The 21,676-nt window shown below is 36.8% G+C and overlaps 1 protein-coding gene across 1 annotated transcript in view; it reads right to left on the bottom strand.

The window, feature by feature from the left end:
• PATJ (PATJ crumbs cell polarity complex component) overlaps positions 1 to 21,676 on the bottom strand; it is a 357,124-nt gene that overhangs the window by 249,711 nt on the left and 85,737 nt on the right. The window contains exons 16-17 of the mRNA XM_007464279.1: positions 20,549 to 20,710; positions 17,229 to 17,360 (exon numbers count right to left, since the gene is read on the bottom strand). Of these exons, the coding sequence (XP_007464341.1) occupies positions 17,229 to 17,360; positions 20,549 to 20,710 (294 nt within the window). The remainder of the gene's footprint in view (positions 1 to 17,228; positions 17,361 to 20,548; positions 20,711 to 21,676) is intronic.

Genomic DNA, 21,676 nt, shown 5'->3' with positions numbered 1-21,676 from the left:
CCTGCTGCACTGCCTTGGTGCAGCTTCTCAGTATTTCTCGCCTATGCAACTGCTTCAGTCTTCCCAAAAGTCTACCTGTCTCCAATCTTACCCTCTTCAGTCTATTGTCTACAGAGAGAAAATAATGATTTTTAAAGATAAAAATGGGATTACAATTCCTCCCCTGCATAAAATATTTCAGTGACACGCACTGCCTTCACGATAAAGTGCTCTTTGGCAGAAAAATTCCTTCAGATCTGCCGTTTAGTCTCATGTCCCCTTGCTCTTCCCACATGTACCACTGCTCACCCCCAATCTGCCCCACACATTGTCCCAACAATCCAGAACTACTGAAGTTCAGGACTGTAGAAGGCCTTGGTATGCTTCACAATATTCTACAAAGCATTCCATCTGCCAGGAATGTTCTTCCTGCCACACTGCCACTTATCTGTATCTTTGCCACCAGAGTCAACTCACGTTTCCTCCAATGAGAAGCTTTCCCCTGACTTCCCGAAGAAGACTCAAGCACTTCCTACTCTGTGGTTATCTCTAAACCTAAAGGAAGACCTTCCATTATAGCATTTGTCATAATATAGTTTCCTCACTGTCCTTGACCTTTTAGAATAAGTTAGGCCCTCCTGCTAGATGTATACACAGCATGTTGCCTTTTTCCTATTACAACTCTTTTGACATTCTACTCAAATTATTTTAACCATCTTCCCTACTAAAACTAAGCTTCATAAGAGCAAGGATATGTTTGCTTATTTGCTACTTTATTTCCAGGGCCGACTACAGTGCCTGCCACAGAGAAGGGACTGAATAATAGCTGAAATATCAAATGACTGAATCTATTTAGGTTCTCTCTCCTTGCTGGACTATAAGTACAGCTATAAGGCAAAGGCTACATCCCGTCATATGTGAATAACAACAACAACTGTTAACACCTACTGAGGTCTTGCCATGCCAGGCATGATCTAAATATCTTACTTCATTGAACCTATTTAATTAATCCTCACACCAACATGAGGTAGGTTCCATTATTATCCCTAATTTCCAGATGAGAAAACTAAGGCAGAGGAAAATTAAATAACTTAACCAAAACACACAGTTGATAAGTAGTAGAACCAGAATTTAAACCAGCCAGTTAAGCCCCAGAGTTCATGCTGTTAGCCACTATGTCATGCAGCTTCTTAAGGTAAGTATTTGCTAGATGAATGAATGTTGAAAGAAGGCAAATTGTTAGAATATATATTTATTACCTTGCCAAAGTGTATAAAACTGAGTCCCTAAAGTACCACACTTGGCCACTAGAGGTTTATATGTTGGTACCTAGTTGATGAAAGTTAGAACAGAATGTGCAGCGTGCCTCCATGGACAGCTAAAACATGCATTTGTTTGCCAAATTTTAATTTACATTTAATGTTCTCAAGAATCCATTGGACACCTTCACATGAACATATACAAACATGTGACAATCCTTATTCCCAAATGGATGGAATTCAAAGTTCAGAAGTGTCTATAAAATGTATTACATGAATATTTGTGTACAATCCCACAGATCAAAGAGACCAGGGTTCACATAAACTAAAGCTCTGTACAGCGGTGTCACCTGGGGCAGAGAGGTGGTTCAATTGAAACTGGGCTCTCTCAGAGACAAGGATATCAACCAGAAGATGTAGAGAGCTCTAGTCTTAAAGCTGCTCCAAAACTAAAACTACAAATACAGGTAAGCAACCATGGCAAACTCAGTGGAAAGGCATGAAGCAGAAAATGTTACATAAAGAGGAGACAGAGAAAATGAACATGAAGGAAAGTGCTCACATTTAATAAACTGGCCAATGCCTCAGTAAAAGGCATTTTTTTATTTTTATTTTTTTTATTTTTTATTTTTTTTCCTTGCGTTATGCGGGCCTCTCACTGTTGTGGCCTCTCCCATTTGCGGAGCACAGGCTCCGGACGCGCAGGCTCAGTGGCCATGGCTCACGGGCCCAGCCGCTCCGCGGCATGTGGGATCTTCCCGAAACGGGGCACGAACCCGCGTCTCCTGCATCAGCAGGCGGACTCTCAAGCACTGTGCCACCAGGGAAGCCCTAAAAGGCATTTTTTTAAATAAGAGGAATATGAGACATACACCAAGGACAATTCTGAGATTCAACATTTATATGTTTGCAGTATTACTCCAATAAAGGAAAACAAAAATCAAGGTGTTACAAGAACTTGACTACATGGATTAAAAATAAAGGATAACTGGGACTTCCCTGGCGGTCCGGTAGTTAAGACTCCACGCTTCCACTACAGGGGGTGTGGGTTTGATCTATGGTCAGGGAACTAAGATCCCGCATGCTGCATGGCACAGCCAAAAAATAAAAATAAAGCTAAAAAATTTTTAAAACTAAAATTTAAAAAATAAAGACAAACAAAAAATAAAATAATGGATAACTTTTGGGTTGTTCTTGTTTTAAAAATCTATTCTATCACCCAAACTTTTAAAAACGTTAAATAATGGAATAAGAGGACTTCCCTGGTGGTGCAGTGGTTAAGAATCCACCTGCCAATGCAGGGGACACGGGTTCGATCCCTGGTCCGGGAAGATCCCACATGCCTCGGAGCAACTAAGCCCATGCGCCACAACTACTGAGCCTGCACTCTAGAATCCATGAGCCACAACTACTGAAGCCCAAGTGCCAAGAGCCCGTGCTCCGCAGCAAGAGAAGCCACCACAATGAGAAACCCGTGCACCACAACGAAGAGAAGCCTCCGCCTGCTGCAACTAGAGAAAGCCCGCACGCAGCAATGAAGACCCAATGCAGCCAAAAAAAATTTTTTAATAAATTAATTAATTTTTTTTACAAAGGCTTAATTTCACTTAAAAAAAAAATAATGGAATAAGAATGTAGTGACCACAATAGGATGGCAAAGAGATAGACAATAGTTTATTTCAGATAAAAACTTGGGTACAAATTACTTACCTTTGATAATGTTGACACTTATTGACAAGTGAGTACAATAAGACAAAGTTGGCCTACAGTAAACTCATGAGAGGAAATATGGTTCATTCATACAGCCTTAACTCTATGTCAGTAAAGTTCTGTGTTGTCAGACAGCTCACCACACCAAAATACCCGCTCTCCTGTATTGCAGGAGTCCTTCCCCAAAATGAAATGATTTCAAAGAATGACTAGAAAAACAACTTCAAACAACTGTGAAACAGAAAGCGCTCTACAAATCAGATCTCCTAACCAACGAATTCAACGTTGTGGTGACATTATTACAGAACTGGGCTACTGAGCTTCGCTCTACAAACAGTTATTCACATTAGTGTGAGGAATTATGTTTCAAAGATAATTTGAAAGGATCTACATAAATTTCTGGATAACATGAGGCAGCTAGCACATACTATTTGATAAGAGAATTGCTCCAACTTAATAATGGTCAACTGAGAGAAAACTATGAAAGCAGCAAAGAGCCCAATATAACAAAATTTACCATTTTAACCATTTATTTTTGAACTTTATTTTTTTATACAGCAGGTTCTTATTACATTTTAACCATTTTTAAGCATACAGTTCAGTGGCAAGTACATTCACATTGTTGTACTACTGTCACCACTTTTTTTTTTTTTTTTTTTGGCTGTGCTGCGCAGCTTGCAGGATCTTAGTGTCCCTACTAGGGATTGAACCCAGGCCACCGCAGCAAAAGCGCCGAGTCTTAACTGCTAGACTGCCAGGGAATTCCCCCATTTCACTATTCATCTCCAGAAATTTTTCATCTTCCCATACTGAAACTCTATATCCATTAAGTGAGTCCCCATTTCCCCCCAACGACTATTTTGCTTTCTGTCTCTACGAATTTGTTCTAGGTCTGAAGAGCATACTCTTAAATGTGGCAATTACTTTTTGAACTAAAGAGTAGTAAGTTAAAATCTAAATGAATTAACAGCTAAATAATTTTTAAAATAAGATCCCAAGGAAGTTACTGAAACGGAGAACACAGAAAGAAACGATTAAGTTTAAAAGGGAGACAGCTAGCTATTTCATCCTGGAGGTAGGCAGAAGAAGGAATTGAGTACAAAGAAGGGCAAAGCAAATGTTCTTTTGCACACACACACACACAGAGATGTACACATCTTAAGGAAAAAACAATGATCTGCAGAAGGACTGAATTAAAGGACATGAATTAAAATGTCCACTGTGAACGACGGCAGTCAGAAAACAGGAATCCAAAGATTTTTCTGAAAAGAAGAAAATATACATAAGAGAGAGAGACAAGGAAGACAGCCATTCAATCCACTAGTGGTAGGATGGGTGTCGATTAGAAGTCAAGGAACAAGTTTTGAGCCCCCAGCCTGACTGTGTACAGTTTCACAAGTTCTTCATTTTTCTGAGTCAGTTTCTTCAAATGTAAAATGAGAAAGTTGGATACATGAGAGTTGTGATCTGTTCCCCTAACTCCAAAATTCTGTAACTAAATTTGACAGAATATCTTGAGTCAAATTTGTCATTAATTTCTACCAAAACATTCAAAAAACCACTATAAAAAGTAGGGAATGACAGAAGTTAATGCAAAACACAGCATCAGCAATGAAAAAGACTACACTTTGGTCACAAACATGGTATAATCGTAGTTAGTGATGTCTTTTAAGAACTCATAAAAATGCCACTAACTACGCAATATCTAACTTCTGAGTATTCTACCATCAAAACAAAAGATATAACAAAATATATATATGTACTCTTTTTCATAAAAGGAATATTAAAACAACATTTTTTGCCATTTTTAGATAGCAACAAAGACCTGTCAGAAACTATTACTTGAATTAAAATCACTAGAATAGTTCTGGTTTAAGAATGCAGGATGTAATTATAAAGAGCATCTTCTGATTCGACCAACAAGCTAAGCATTTACTTTTAGGAAAGAGAAATAAATGTATTTATAGTGAATGCAAGGCAATAAGTAAATGATTCTAATGACTAAGCTATCTTATCAGAATCTAACCCTATTTTTTACTATTTTATAATATAGCCAAGTTTTACACAAATCATACCAATTACCACAACACCATCACGTTCAAAGTAAGTGCCCACAAAATACTTTCAGTGCACTCAAGATAAATTAAACTGATATGGTTCCTGGCTCCTTGTGCCTTATTACTTCCTTAATACTATTAGACATTAAGAATAGATTTTTCCACACATCATACATAGAACGAAACAGTCTCTGAGTAGCACAGTAAGTACATCACACAAGGCAATTAAAGGTGCAATGGAGGGCTTCCCTGGTGGCACAGTGGTTAAGAATCCACCTGCCAATGCAGGGGACACGGGTTCGAGCCCTGGTCTGGGAAGATCCCACATGCCGTGGAGCAACTAAGCCCATGCCACAGCTACTGAGCCTGTGCTTTAGAGCCCACGAGCCACAACTACTGAGCCCGCATGCCACAACTACTGAAGCCTGCACGCCTAGAGCCCGTGCTCCACAACAAGAGAAGCCACTGCAATGAGAAGCCTGCGCACCACAAAAGAGTAGCCCCTGCTCACCGCAACTAGAAAAGCCCATGCACAGCAATGAAGACCCAACACAGCCAAAAATAAATAAATTTAAATAAATAAAATTTAAAAAGTACAATGGGAAAGAGGTGCACACAGAAACTTGCTAAAAGATCAAAATATAGTCTAAAATGCAGGAAAAGATACATAAGCTTGCTCATAATTTTATTCTGTATAATTTCATACTTTAAAAATCTATTTTAAACATCATAATAATTTAATTGGTTCAAGCAGAGGACCACGACTTTCTCTCATCCCCTTCTAGTCTCGTAGTTGACATTCTCCTTGGATACTAAACATTATCTTTGGATGTTTCATCTCTTGAAAATTTTATGTCATACTGTAATTGCTTACGTACTTACTGTTCACTCCTGGCCCAGGACTTTTGCTAGTTGTGAGGAAAACAAAACAAAACAAACCACACAACTGTCCTTTATCTCAAAGTCCCATCACCTGGCTGAAATGGCTGAGGTTCCACCAGGCTGATGGTAATATTCAAGGACAAAGTGACACTCTCTATTAAAATTACCTTAGTTGAAATGTGAATATACCCAACATGACCAAACTATACACTTAAAAATTAAGATGGTAAATTTTGTGTTATGTGTATTTTACCCAAAAAAATTGTAAGAAGAAAATGAATTTATAAATAAGAAATATCCCATTATCTTCCAGAAAAAAACTATATTGGTTGAAAGTTATTATGATGATACAAGGAAAGTATAGACACACAAAACTTTTAAAAGCTTTTTAAGTATAAGTTTTGGAATTTATTTTAATTTTCCAAAGAAATCACTCTCAACTTAAGCTAAACAGTTACAAATACCAGCTGAGCGACTTCCCTGGTGGAGCAGTGGTTAAGAATCCGCCTGCCAACGCAGGGCACATGGGTTCAAGCCCTGGTCCGGGAAGATCCCACATGCCACGGAGCAACTGAGCCAGTGTGCCACAACTACTGAGCCTGTGCTCTAGAGCCTGCGAGCCACAACTACAGAGCCCTCGTGCCACAACTACTGAAGCCTGCGTGCCTAGAACCCATGCTCCACAACAAGAGAAGCCACCGCAATACGAAGCACGTGCACCATAATAAAGAGTAGCCCCTGCTCACCGCAACTAGAGAAAGCCCACGTGCAGCAACCAAGACCCAATGCAGCCAAAAATGAACTTAAAAGAAAACAAAACAAAACAGCTGAGTGGTACTGTTCAAGTTGTTTAATCTCTGAGACTCGAGTTTCTCATTGTAAGTGGAAATAACAATAATACAGATTTTGTAAAGTTGTTAAAAGCATTAAATGAGATAAGGCATGATAAGTGCTTGGAAAGCCCATAGTAATCACTCCATAAGTGCTTTTACTCTTATTCTTGCTATTACTCCTTCTGTTTCTGTTACTATGAAGATAATGGAAAAGAATTTGATAGGACATATGTGTTTGAGGAGTTAATTCAACTGAGCATGTGTAATTTAGACCAACAGTGCTATCAATTGCTAAACCATCCCCAATATTACACTTAAGTGTTAACACATGACAATGAAGTGCTGACCTTCTACTCTCCAGATACATGCCTCTGCACCTGAAGAGAGGCTCAGAGCAGCATGGTGTCCTCAGTTCTCACTCCTCCTTAAAGCCAACACTAAGGGACAGAAGCCATCTCTACACCGGAAACTCCTCTGACAACCACTGCCGCATCAAGGACATAGGACGCGCTTCATTCTTCTGAAAAGATTCTGTGACTTTTTTTTTTTTTCAGTCCTTGAAAGGGCAAGCAATACTCTGTGATACATAGTACACAAAATGCAGAACAAAACTTTTCCAACTTTGAAACTGCACAGGAAAAAGGCTAAGGAGTCCTGCTGGGAAATATAAGGTAAAATACACATAGTTTCTACTCTCTGGCAGTGAAAAGGCCATCAGGTCTCTAAAGAGATTTGACTAGGTGGGAGGGGTTGAGGCAAGGGACCATAAGGATTCAGGAAAATATGAAGTAAATTTTTTAGAACTGTAGTAAGTGTTTCTCTCTGGAAAGATAATCAGAAATTTTTATCCTCTTTCACTAGAGCCACAATTATGAATAATCAGTGTTGTTTCTGGTCTAAAGACTGTACTTTCACTCTACGTGACCACAGACTTAGGAGCCCAGGTTCACTACTTAACAACTGGATAATCCTGAGCAAATTCCTTAACCTCTTATCATCAGCTTCCTCATCTATAAAATGAAGATGATTATAGGACCCACCTCATGAGGTTGTAGAGATAATTAAACCAGTGTGTGTGAGCAGTACATAATTACTAGCTATTATTATCATGGGAAATGGTGGTCATATTTTATAAATGTTAGAACAGAAAATTTCTCAAAGGATTTTTCACTAAAAGGAATAAAATATGAAAGCTTAGATAGATATTAAACAGTTCACAGCTACTAAAGAAAATCAAGACATAAAATCAGGGCCAAGTTATCAATTCCAGGACACTTCTGTTCCTGGAATGTCCACTACCTGTTTGTGTGCAAGTCATGCCTCAGTTCCCCATCAGGACTCTCTGGGTCTTAAGAAACAATCATCACGAAATCTCTTAGTCTTACTTCTACCACCGCTAAAATCATAATGTATTATAGAGAGTTGTTCCCAAGTCGGTTTCATCTATTATATTTTAACATATGCTTATTTATCCACTGTCTCTCTACTCCCAATTGAATTTAAATTCCATGAGGACACAGGGTCTATTGTCTATTTTGTTTATTGCTATATTCTCAGAGTCTGGAACAATGCCTGACATAGAAGATGCCCAATATACATTTGTTAAATATACACTTGAAAGGTAGTATATCTTTTCATCTTTAATCCCGCATACTAGCTCATAAGTGAACAATAATTTTTTGGAAGGAAATAATGAATAACAGGTATAGCAAGTCTGTGCTCAGATTCTATTTTTAAAAATCATCATCATCACCATCATCATTTTTCAGTAACTAGTAACACATTATTTTATGCCCAGAAAAGTGTGGGCATTTATATACATATTTTATTTAGTCTTTATAACTTTATAAGGAAAATATTATTTCTATTTTAGAGATTATTATATAAGAAAGACTAATAGGCTTGTGCAAAGTCCTAGTAGGGTGTCAGAGCCAGAAGGCAAATCCTGGTCCTTTCTGATTCTATGTTCAAAGTGCCATATTGGTGAACAAAATATCTGATTAAAATAAAACACAGAGGGAAGAGCTGAAAGGGGAACCTGAGCCCTAGAAAGTGGTGTGTCCAGATCAGGCAGCCAATCTCCTTTCATGCATCGTTAACAAATTAGACCTTCGGTACCAGAAGGAGGCAACACCACTTCCTGGCGCTCACCGGGGAAAGCAAGGCTCCTCTGGATCACTGCCTGGCTCCAAATGACACCCACAAACAGGTCAGAGCAGTACAAAAAACCACGCCTTAGGAAAACAGGTTCTCAATACCTGTTGGTGGATCTGATTCCATCTTTCTGCCATACTCTAGGAAGGGCTATGACTTTCATTTACTAGCAGTTCTCAACACTGACACCAGAATCCAGTGGGAACTTTTAAAACACACCCACACCTAGAGATAGAGGAACACTGGTGATGAAACACCTCTGGAGACTGTTTCCTCTTTAGACCAACTCCTTTTAAAAAAAAAAAAAAGTTATTGTTCTCTTTTTAATTACATGGGACACCGATGCATAGCCGGGCTGACATTCACTAACTTCCTGGAATATCTTGAGCATTTCACAGGAGAGACAGAAGTACCGGTATTGCAGTAAACCTGAGCACCTTTATGCCTATATTTTAGCTCTCCATGGTCGTTTCATAAACACTAATATATACTGTTTGGCCATCTCTGGAATGCTCACTAAAGGTAATATAACAAATATATCATTTTCAGAACCTCCTCCTCAGCAATGCCTTCTAGTGCGACGCAGAAGCAGTCCTTATGAAACATTCGTGAAAAGGAGAGCTACCCTAGGAGAAAGCACCATCCAGCTGACAAGCATTTGCTGCTTGCCCTCTATTCTTTCTCTCCCCCATTAGACGCAATGGGATTTTTGGCCAAATTCGTATTCCAGAGGAGCCATGAAATTCCCTCAAAGTTCAACATCAGGCCTGACTTAAGATCTTTGAGGCCTCCTGCTAATATCATCCCCCTGCAGCTGCCTCGCTAAGGCGAGCTTTTGATCTGTACTATCTGGATTTCAAGCTGATATACACACAGCCTCTTTGATCTCTTATTAAGTGGCTTCTGGTCTCCTGATGCCTTTAGTCTTGCTGCACTGCGGTGTTTGGAAGTCAGTCATCATCCTGAGCGCACTACAAACTCCACACACCAGGAGTGGGCCCCCTTCATTCACCCACTTCGCAGGCTTGAAAAGCAATCTTTAAGCCATGAGAGAATTTCCCCAGTAGCCACAATCAATCCACTCCATGAACACACTACTAAGAATTATTTTTCAAATGAAGCAGCTTAAAATGATTTAAAGGATACACAACTTTCCCATAGAGGGAAAGGAAGCAAATCCTCTGTGAAAGAAATCTTCAGCCCAGTTGGCACTGGAGCTTACAGTACTTTGATGTTAATAAAAATAAATGTGGATAGGATTCAGGGATGGGCAAAGATTGAGACTTTATCAGTCCCAAGTTCCATTACGCAAAAGTGACCTTTAAATGCAGCTGTGTGGTTTGTACAGAATATATTTCCAAGAACACGGATACTGCCATTAGTAGCAGACTGACTGCATTTTGCTCAGTACCAATATCTTAATCATACACGGATGAACTGGAACCAGAGCTCCTTGAAAACAAAAAAGAAGAAGAAAAAGAAGATAAAAACAGCAACAAAAGAAAAAAACCCAAAGAACAGATACTGGTGGCCATGTTATGAGATCCCATGAGCATTAAAGTGGAACTATATAATAACTTACAATATATTACTGTCCTGTAGATCTTAGATTCTGAACCCAACTTAATAATGTTAAGAATATAGGTACTACCACATGTTAAAATTATATCAATACCTATCAAATTCTATATCCCAGATTCTATAAACTAATCAGTTGGCATGAACGTAAAGATACTGGGCTTCCACAAGTTACTGAGGACTATATAATGATAGTAGCATTCACCCCAAATCTCAGATCTTGTGGCAAAATTAGAGTCCTTAATTTCTTCCATTTTTAAACTCAATCTTCTGATAAAGAAGATTAAAACTGGTGGAAAAAATAGGAATAGATTTTGGGGCACTAATATCATAGTCTGAATATAAATAGTTTATGCCCTCTCTTAACTATAAAGGTCAATAAATTAATTACTGACAATATGAAGTTGAAACAAAGTTGATAGTTGTATATTGCTATCACTTAATCTGTCTATATCGTGGAAAACCATTAGCAAATCCATGAATTATGCACTTACTTACACTTTGTTTTTCAGGAGAATTATCTAAACAAGGAAATTACATAAGGCGGCATCAGTTTTAAGTAGTCTAAATACATGAGTCTCACAAATATTTATGGGCAAGCAGTTTGGTAAAAATGTACCAAAATTTAAAAGATAAATGCTCTTTTGATGAGCAATTCCTCTTGTAGGAAGTTATCACAAGATTTATTCTCATTTTTTTTTTTTTTTTTCCTGCGGTATGCGGGCCTCTCACTGTTGTGGCCTCTCCCTCTGCGGAGCACAGGCTCCGGATGCACAGGCCCAGCGGCCACGGCTCACGGGCCCAGCCGCTCCGCGGCATGTGGGATCCTCCCAGACCGGGGCACAAACCCGCGTCCCCTGCATCGGCAGGCGGACTCTCAACCACTGTGCCACCAGGGAAGCCCTATTCGCATCTTTTTATAAAAGAGTATGACAAGGATATCCAACACAGCCTCATTTGAAATACCCACCAACTGGGTACAGGAGCTTGGTTAAATTATTGTACAACAACAATAACATACTATGCAGTCATTAAAAAGAACTAGATAGCTCTATAAATACCAAAATGAAAGAACATATAATTGAGGGGAAAAAAGCAATATGCTGAAAGTGTGTATGACATATTCCATTTATGTATTAAAAAATAAACAACCAGCAAACTACCACTTATATAATCGTGTCTGTATAAAATATCTCTGGGAGGATAGACAAGAAAAACAGGAGTTTTTATCTGGGAGATAAAAAATGAGGGATTATGGTCAGAGGTAGATATACTCATCACAGGATACCATTATGTACCTTTGAATTTTTATGCCCTATGTATATATTACTTATTTTTAAAACATTTCTAATGTGCACAGAAAGTCATTCTGTTGCACATATAAGAAAAAAGCCAACTTGAACCACATGCATGAAATATATACACTCCCTTCATTTAATTCTTAAAAATCTTTTAAGGAGAATTCCATTTAACAGAGTAGTCAGGCAGAAACTGCACACTAGGTTCTTCTCACAAATACTGAGGCATAACATATCCAAGACTCAGCAATACTGCAATTTTTTATGTTCATACTATTTAAGTTTTATAACCCATTTCGTCTAAGAAAAATTAATCACTGTTAATTTTTATAGGGAGGAATATTTTCACTATTATTTTTAATCAGCCATCTTTTGCCTTTGGTCTTTCAAACAGCTTTTTAGAGTGTTACTAAGAGTATTTATATATGAATCACCTCTCAATGGCTATGCTATTATGCTTTCTATTTTTATCTCTCTCAGTGTCTGAGATAAACCCAAAGCCTTTCAAAAATAGCTGCTTTGACAAAAATTGAGTTCAGTCCCCATATCGGGAAGGGAGAGAACTGAGGAATGGGATATGGGAGGGAGGAGATTACTGGTTAATAAATTTTACCTGCTAAATCACTGAAATTCAAAAGTATCAAGAATGGGGGCTTCCCTGGTGGCGCAGCGGTTGAGAGTCCGCCTGCCGATGCAGGGGACGCGGGCTCGTGCCCCGGTCCGGGAAGATCCCACGTGCCGCGGAGCGGCTGGGCCCGTGAGCCATGGCCGCTGAGCCTGCGCGTCCGGAGCCTGTGCTCCGCAACGGGAGAGGCCACAACAGTGAGAGGCCCGCGTACCAAAAAGAAAAAAAAAAAAAAAAGTATCAAGAATGGCAAGATCATGGCTAATGTTCAAAAACTGGCTAACGTTAAACATTTCCAGTGAATTATAATCATGAGGGGTTATTCAAAGTTCAACGTAAATCAAAACACCAGAAAATATCCACTTGCGATGTTTAACTTAAAAGGTCAAATGAAGGTAAAATCCACAGTTACAAATTTATTTCAAGCTTTTTGGTAGAAATTAAAAATTACAGACTATCAGACTACCTAATAATTGCTTCATTACTGAACATTAGCCCACAACAAATTACTTGCACTAATTTAGGACTCAAATTTGTAATTATTTTCATTTAAAGCAATAAACACTAGCTCTTACACAGTGCATATAAGCAAACTATATTAATTTTTAATACTTACTAAACTTTCATATAAGCATTGAAAATGAGATAGTATCTAGCAGCTTGGCTTTAGGATATGAAATTGTTCTGCAAGCTGAAAAAAACAGGAAGATCTACTGCAATAAATTTATTACAGGGACTCACTGTAATAAAATACCCAAGGAAACACCACTCATAAGTAAAGAAGCAGTATGTGTGGTGGTTAAAAGCCTAGATTCTGGCAGCTGGCTGCATGAGTTCAAACTCTATTTCTGCCATATACTAGCTGTGTGAATTTGGATGAGTTACTTAACCTCTCTGTGCCTCAGGTTCCTCACTTCTAAAATGAGGATAATGATAGTACATATTTCATATGGTTCTTGTGAGGAAAACATTAAGTAACTAGAACAGTGCCTAGCAAACAGCAGACACTCACTATATGTTAGCTATTATTATTGGATTTGTATTAATTATTTGGATTAATATTAGGATTAGTATCAATATGAGCAGTAGTGATATTCCAAGGAATAAAGACATTACACATAAATAATGGGGAATCAAGACAAAGATAACTAGGGCACAGTATGTAATCATACCTAGAAACTGGCAAAAAACTATACTACAAAAACTTATAACCAAATTTCTGAAGAGTTCTATATTGCTTAGAAACAGAGTACACAATTAAGCCATAATATTCATGCTTTTGACAAACTATGCACATCGCTGTTTTCTATGACATGATCTTATAAGGCATGACGTTACAGTGACCAAGGACTCTTCTAATATGGTATACTTACAGGGCCGGATTTTAACGAGCCATGACATGAAGCAATGCCTAGGCACAGTTGAGACTAACAAATATCCTACCTCCTTTCAAATCACAGCCAAAAAAGCTACAATCACTTCACCCTAAAATTTAATGAGACTAACAACCTGAATCATATTTACTAAGTCTCCCCTGTTGCTTTCTCCTCTTCCTTTGCCCCAATTTATTTAAAATGCCTTTCATGAAAATGAATTGCCACACATTCCTCTTTGGCCATATGACTGAGCTGTAGAACCGTATATCAGATTCAGCTCTTTCACTGCAGGTACAAAGACCTGCTTATTTTCTCTGCTCAACTACACAATTTCCATCACTGGTGAATCACTGAATCCCCTATCCAGACTGCCATCCCATCGTTCCGTGGCCAGCTCAAGATCCTTTATGTTCTCGCTCATCTCTTCCTAAAGCTTGGCTCAATTTACGTGAAAAGCAAATTTCTGGCCAATAATCCACAAATGGGTAATTCACATATGGCTCATCAAGAGTTGGCTGCATTTTAGAACGTAATTTTACAATTAAATTTAGACTTCACTAAACATCTACTAATTAAAAGCATCTACTTATTAATTTTCCTAATCTAGTTAAAAATGGATAGAACACAAACATATTGAAGTATGGCTCCATCTTTGAGGACACTACCAAGACTTTTTGTGTTTATCTTCTAAATTAGATTATTATTAATAATACATTTCCATAATAATCTAACATTTCCCACTTCTTTACATGTTAATTTACTTAAACCATAATAATCCTTTGAGCTAAACATTATTATCCCCATTTTATACATGAAGAAATTGTAAAAGCACCTATAAAATGTATATTGTATATAATTTTGTCAGGCTCTTGACAGAGTTCTTATTTTTCTAGAGAAAAACTCAGTAGTGAGAAAAGTGGTTAACTGAAATTAAAATACCAAAGTAAATTTTCAATCTCTTCAATACTGCTAATACAGGTCCTTTATAACCTGGAAAGTCTCCCACTACACTAAAATCTTTTCGCTGTGGCTAAGATGTTTCTACAGCACTTCTTATACAAACTATTCTAAGCTTGGGGGTGAGCGTGAAACTCTGCAGCAGCCCTATTCAGCTGCCTAATAAATTCATACAAGAAGCATCAAATTCAATAATAACCAGGAACGTGGCCTTTCACGGCTTCTGCTAAAACTTCACCTGGCCTTGCAAAAAATATTTCTGAACTTTAGAATTTATTACCTAATTACAACAAGAGGTGGTATAACCAATTAATTAACTTGCCCAAAACCAAATTTTAAATTGTGTTTACGTGTCATCTAAATGTCACGGGGATAACAGTTCACATACCACTGACAAATGGTGAAAACGTGCTGTGTACAACTATAAGTGTATTTAAGATTGACTTAAGAAAAACATTCAGTTTAAGGCTGAATGTTTTTCCTTCCAAGGTTTAGCTGCAGAAATAAATAAGCTGAGCCCTTTAATGTGAATCAAGTAGCATTTAGAAAATGAAGGTTTTTTTCTATCAGTTCTCCAATAAGCACAAAAGCAAGAAGAATATCTAACACTTCTTTTGCAGCAAAATTACTTCATATAATTTGTGCAGAAATAAACATCAGTGTGTGTAATGGTGATTGTGAGGAAGATGGGATGGGGGACATCTAGAATTTTACAAATAAAAATAATATCCAAAAAAAACCAAAGGTATGTTACAATGCATATATATATGTGTATATATATATATATATATATATATATATATATATATATATAATTTTTTTTAAGTGTAAAACTCAGAACTGATAAAGGAATTTTTCTCTTAAGCAGAGATTACACTGTTAAAGACTATCAAGTTTTTCTTTCCATCTTTTACTGAACTTTTTGTTTTTCTTTTCAATTTCTGAAGCATTTCTCTAACATGTGCAATGTTCAAAATATAAAACTTGCAGATAATGTTTTTTTAAGAAGGTAAGAGCAATCATTATGATATATTTATAAGAATGCAAAAACATAGATTCCAATTATAATGAAAATGTAGCTGAATATCTAAAACCACATCTGAAAAGCGTTTTCTAAACTAAATCCCAGTTATCAACATGTTAACCAAAAAAACCCATTGAATATGTTCATTTAGTCCCAATCAATTTTGGCTAACCTAAACTTTATTCAATCATTCTGCAAATGTTTATCAATAACCTACTATGTACTAGGTAATAAAGCAACACTGGAGAGGGAAAAAAAAGTATCAATACGTGCCATTTGCTTTATATTTATATGCCCTAATAATTAACCAATATATAAACTTCCAGAATCTTATAGTATTAATATTTCTTGAAAAAGATATTTCCCAAAATATGCATTTTTTGGAATCAACAACTCATAATTCAATAATATTCCAAAGAGAACTTCCAATAATGAAGAGGGTTATCTGGCACAGAAATATGCCAGCAAAAATAAAATAGATATAATCTATTTCAGTAATCTTAAAGCACACTGCCAAAATATGGAATTTAATGTTCTTACATAATGCTCAAAGTATTTTTCTTTCAATCTATTCCCGATTGCCTTATTTTAAAAAAAAAATTGATTTTTATATTACTTGGCATTTTATGTGCTTTGATAGAGTACATTTTGCTTTATTAAACCACAGCGTCTTTAGGCAGCACTAATGTATTAAAATATGCATCTTAAAAGTGAAGAGATTTCTTGCCAACAGTTTTAATTCTCCATGTTAGTCAGATGGTCTAAAAACACTTTAACTGGTAAACTGGTGTAACGTATAGATGTCTTACTGTGACCTTTCACATTGCCACCCCCAAACCAAATGCATCGGTAACTTTACCATAGTTATAATTGGGGTACATATAAATACATAAATATTATATGTTCTATATTAAATATAAACTTCACCAAGAACATTTCTACTCAGTTACACTCATTGAAATTAATAGGTAAGCAAAACTATAAAAACCTTCACGTGAAGGGAAGGGAGAAGAGAGTGAGAATTGGGAATGACTGCTAATATGTATGGGGTTTCTTTTTGGGGTGATGAAAATGTTCTTAAATTAGACTGTGGTGATGGTTGCACAACTCCAAATATACTAAAAACAACCGAACTGTATGTATGCTTTAAATGGGTGAACTTTATGGTGTGTGAAATATATCTCAATAAAGCTGGAGGAAAAAATCCTCCATATAAAAAAATTCATCAAGTTCCAGTCTCTAAAAGCATCCATGGGTATAAAACTATTCCTTCCCTTATGTCCACTTATTACATCATCTATCATTTTATTCACTAAGGGAGCTATCAATTGTAATGGTAACAACGGAAATTATAACACCCCACCTTTGGACAGTAGCATATTATACATCAAACAATTCAGTTTTGCCTAAGTCAGTGGATGCCTTAAACAATTACTACTTCATATAACTTTAAAACAAACTAATTGCTCCAAAAAGCTCTGTATAGATTCTTATACCTGATAATCCAAAATGCTGAATCCCAAGCCTTTATGATCTTTTACTAGTTCAACAATCTTGACCTCAGGAGACCACAGGGCTAATTCCCCATCATCATCTTCTTCAGTATTGACATCTATATTGTGGTCAGCCTGAAATACCAAAGAACGTAAATGCTTCAATACACTGTCCTTTCAAGTTTGCAAAGAATTAACGTATCAGGAATCTCATAGCTTCTTCTCAAAATGAGGATACTCTTTGGCATGCATAGTTTTTCTTTTTAATCTTTTTAAAAGGGGCATGCACTGGGGCACATATACTTTAGTATAAAACCTTCATGAAAATTCAAGCACTTAAAAAAACAGGTTGTTCATATAGTTTTTGGTTTTTTTTTTTACGTTAAAGTGTCTGTTTCATTCAAAGTATTAACACTGACCTCTTATACTAAAATGAGTTCTGTCATCCCAGTAGAAGCATAAAAGGAAAAATATGCAATTTAAGAAGATATGAAAACATCACACAAAATCAAAGCTTTTAAGATATTTAAGTAGCAATACCTGAATTCATAATTACAGTGAGAGACAGAGAGAAAGACACCGACACAGAGGCCAGGACAGGACAGAGAGATACCCATTCTGTTGGCTCCTAGTTTTCAAGAAAAACTTTACTAGAAAAATAAGGTGAAAAAAAATCCAAGTCTTTGGAAATCATGTAAGTCTAAAAACAGGTAAAAATCAGAGTTGAAATAATGAAAACCTGATCTTGGAGGAAGGAGGTCAACACAACTACTCAGTACACAGATCCTCAGCTGCTTTCCCTGACTCCACACCCGCACATCCCCTATTCCAAGCTCGCTCCTTTCAGGGAAAAGAGTCACTGGCACATGGAATTCTAGGAAGCTAAACGACAGACAGTCAATGAGTTGACTACGCAGAAGGAGAATAACTGCTCCAACCTCCCCAAATACTCTGAACTTCTATCTGAGGTTCAAGAATTATCTTCTTTTTCTTTGTGGCCCTAACAATTAACAAAATGCCTGGCTTCTAGGCTAGAACGGTGTGGGCTGTCATAGAGTTTACCATGGTTATCCCCTCAACCCACAACAGCGTGCGGCTTATAGTAGGCACTCCATAAATGTTTGTTCAATACATAATGAGTCAATCACCCAACTGTGAGTGGCCTTCCCTTGAAACTCTTTTTAAATAAAGCTATAAATAATAGTCTTTAAGAAGTCTACTTCTAAAAACTTTGAATGATCTTAGTAAATAAAATGGAAGTAAATAAAATAAAATGATATACTTCCTATGAATATAATTTTGAGTGACCTGTATAAGAAAATCCATTTAATGGAATAAAAGCTGGCAGATGTGGCAGGCAGATGGACCCCTCTATTATGGAAGAGTAAGGCACCATAGCTAATACAAAAACATCTTGAAATGAGGGCTGGACCAGATCTCATACTGTCCCTGCAGGACATGGTGGATTAAATCTAAACATGCGAATGATTTCCTGGTTCTTGAATTACAGAACTTGAAATTAGTGGGAACGTTCTGGATCAATAAATATCTGTTTATATCAGTCTGATGTGAGGAACTGATAGATTTAAAAAGAAAACACTTATACTTTCCAATAAAAAGTAAAGTTACAATGGTAATACAATACAATTGATGTTCTACTGAGGCATTTAATACCTTTACTGATTAATAAGCATTAGAATTTTGTCTGAGCTGCTTAACAATATAGGGTCTAAGAACCTAAGATTGTATTGAGATAAATGAAAAAAGAGAGACAGAAAAGAGAGCCAGGATTTTAAGAAACCACATATAATTTCAAAACCCAAGTTTATAGAAATTTCAAGGCATCCAACATATATAAGATATTATACTCCAACCAGAAATATATCACTTTGATACAATCAATTCTGCATAACTCCTATATTTACAGAATAGAAAGCAATCAACTAATGGGCAGCAAGGATGACATTGAGCATAATTCAAAGCTGTTGTTTACCCATTGTGGTAAAGTATGACAGATGGGAGCACAGAGTCAGCAAGCGGAGTTGGTGATTTACACACCCTGTAAGATTAGATTAACGGCATTTTTAGCAGTAGAGGTAAGCTATCACCCACATTTAATTTTAGTAAAGATTGCAAGAATCATAAAAGTGTGGCATTTGAGTCCCTTCCTTGAAACATGTTTACCAAAGATAAGCATTAAAAAAAATGATCAATCAACAATCCATAATTTACTAAGCACTTTGTATATGTGCAGTAAAGAATAAAAACACCAAGAGATACAAAATAATTCTAAGATTTGGCCTCTGCCCACAGGAGCTGACAGTCTTCTTGAAAAAACAAACTTAATATACACTAAAGTATCTGTGACTGCAGGACAGTGCTACACTCTTGTATTTTAGGAAATCACAAAAAAGGACAGGTGGACAGGAGGAGTTGAGAACAGCCATAGCTAATTTTTACTGAGCACCGTCCTTACACAAGGCATTGTGCTAAGAACTTTGCACACATTACTTCATTTCCTTCTCTCACCACAGATTAGGTAAGTACAATAAGTATCTTCATTTTTCAGAGGAAGAAAATCAACAGAAAGTCAAGTTATTTGCTCAATCATTCAAATCATTAAGTGGCAGAGGCAACATTAGGGTCTATGTACCTTGAAAATCAGACCGTAGGTAGGCAAAAGAGAAGCCCCTGTGTATCAAAACTGGTGCTAATGGAATTATAATCTAAAAGAGTCTGGAAAGGGGAAAAGTGACATAAAAGTTACAAAAACATAATTTGGAAAAGCATGTGCTTAAATCTGTTTTCATAATTACAATGCTCTTTAAAAAAAAAAAAAAAAAAAAAACTACCGGGAGCACAAAAGTGTTATTTTATTCTCTGACCTTCTGAAGGCTCTTACAGCAATTTTTACTCATTTCAAAATTGGTCATAGATCTTCATGTTTTTAAAGCTCTGAAAAAGGGAAGCCCATTAGATATTCAATACTTACCAACATCTTAAACTTGTTAAGATGAACTGAGTTGAACTGGGAGCCAAAAGTAAGGAGCTCAGGTAATTACTAAAAAAGGGTTTTCTAAAATCAAAGTGCATGCACATTAATGTTACTAACCTTTCAAGTTACCAAAAAAGAGAGTAAAGTTTCATGACATTAAAGAAAAGTAACAATTTGAAAAGCTATGCATTGTTGCCTTTGAGAGCTACTGTTGTCAAACAGAAGAGGAAGGTTCTCCCCTCCCCCTTCATATCACAATACACTCTCCGGACATCCCTGATGAAGGGGCATGCCTATGGGAACCACAGTGCGAGTATTCATTTAGTACCTCCATCTCAGGAAGAGAGGTTTCAGTGGTCCTTGGTTCATCTACAGAGGCTTCATCATCAAACAACCGTCGACAGCAAACCAAGGTAAAGGGGGGCGGCACTTCTTTAAGAAAGGAGACTGCTTCTCGGCGAGATTTCCCATAGAGCTGCACTCCATTGACCTAGAAAGATAAGGGATAAGTCAGAATTGAGGAGGCCCCAAATGAAAAAAAAACAAAAATCTCTTGCTTACGTCAATCTATCAAAGTGAAAACAGGATAATCGTTTTATTTTCCCTGTAAACAAAGGGCCTAAATTTAATCATTTTAGTAGTACAAAAAAACAGAAATCCCTAAAATTTATAAAAATTAAGGCTAAAGTTTTACTGAACTTGGGTGAATAAAGTATAAAATGTGCTCAGAGTACAACTATTACTGGGTATGTGATTTGCCTAATTTTTCACACCTCCCTGCTTTCTCCTTTCTATACTACAATGTTGTATTCTCTCATCTACTCCCCATCTCTCCTTAAACACACTAAATATCAATGATAGCCTTCTTAAGACCACTTCCTTTTGCTTTTCATTTTGTAAGCATATCAATAGAGATATTAACACTAATTTTTAAGGCTGTTAAAAACTGCTCAACTTAAAATGTGTAGGTAACAAAATCTAGGATACTTGGCGGTCAAAATTTAGCATCAGTTCCCAGTTTTCTTTCACATCCCATAAACTCTTAATACCATCCTAGAAAAATCACCTCTGTAGAAAAGAAATACACATAACTTTGCCTCAGATCCATTCTTACGTACTCTGCTGACACAGCCATCAAGTGTAAGAAGTGTGTCAGATTTTCAAATTGTTTTATACAAGGGTCCCACATGTTTAGAATAACAAAAAGATAATCAACTATTCCTTATTAATGATTAATGCTTATCACCAAAAGATCATCTAAATTTCATATTATATATAGTGCATAGTAACAATTCTTTGCACCAAAGATGATTTAGAAACATGTCTATTCTAATTTTTTATATATATGACTTTAGCTAAAGGAGCTCTCTCATCTGTCTGCCACTCCCAAAAAGCTGAGGCATAAACACAATCCAGGCAACATATAATCTTTTCACTTCTGACTCCTACCTTCCTG

This window comes from Lipotes vexillifer, unplaced genomic scaffold (assembly GCF_000442215.2).
Source record: "Lipotes vexillifer unplaced genomic scaffold, Lipotes_vexillifer_v1.1 scaffold47, whole genome shotgun sequence".
NCBI lineage: Eukaryota > Metazoa > Chordata > Mammalia > Artiodactyla > Lipotidae > Lipotes > Lipotes vexillifer.
This window is presented reverse-complemented; position numbering and strand designations above follow the sequence as displayed.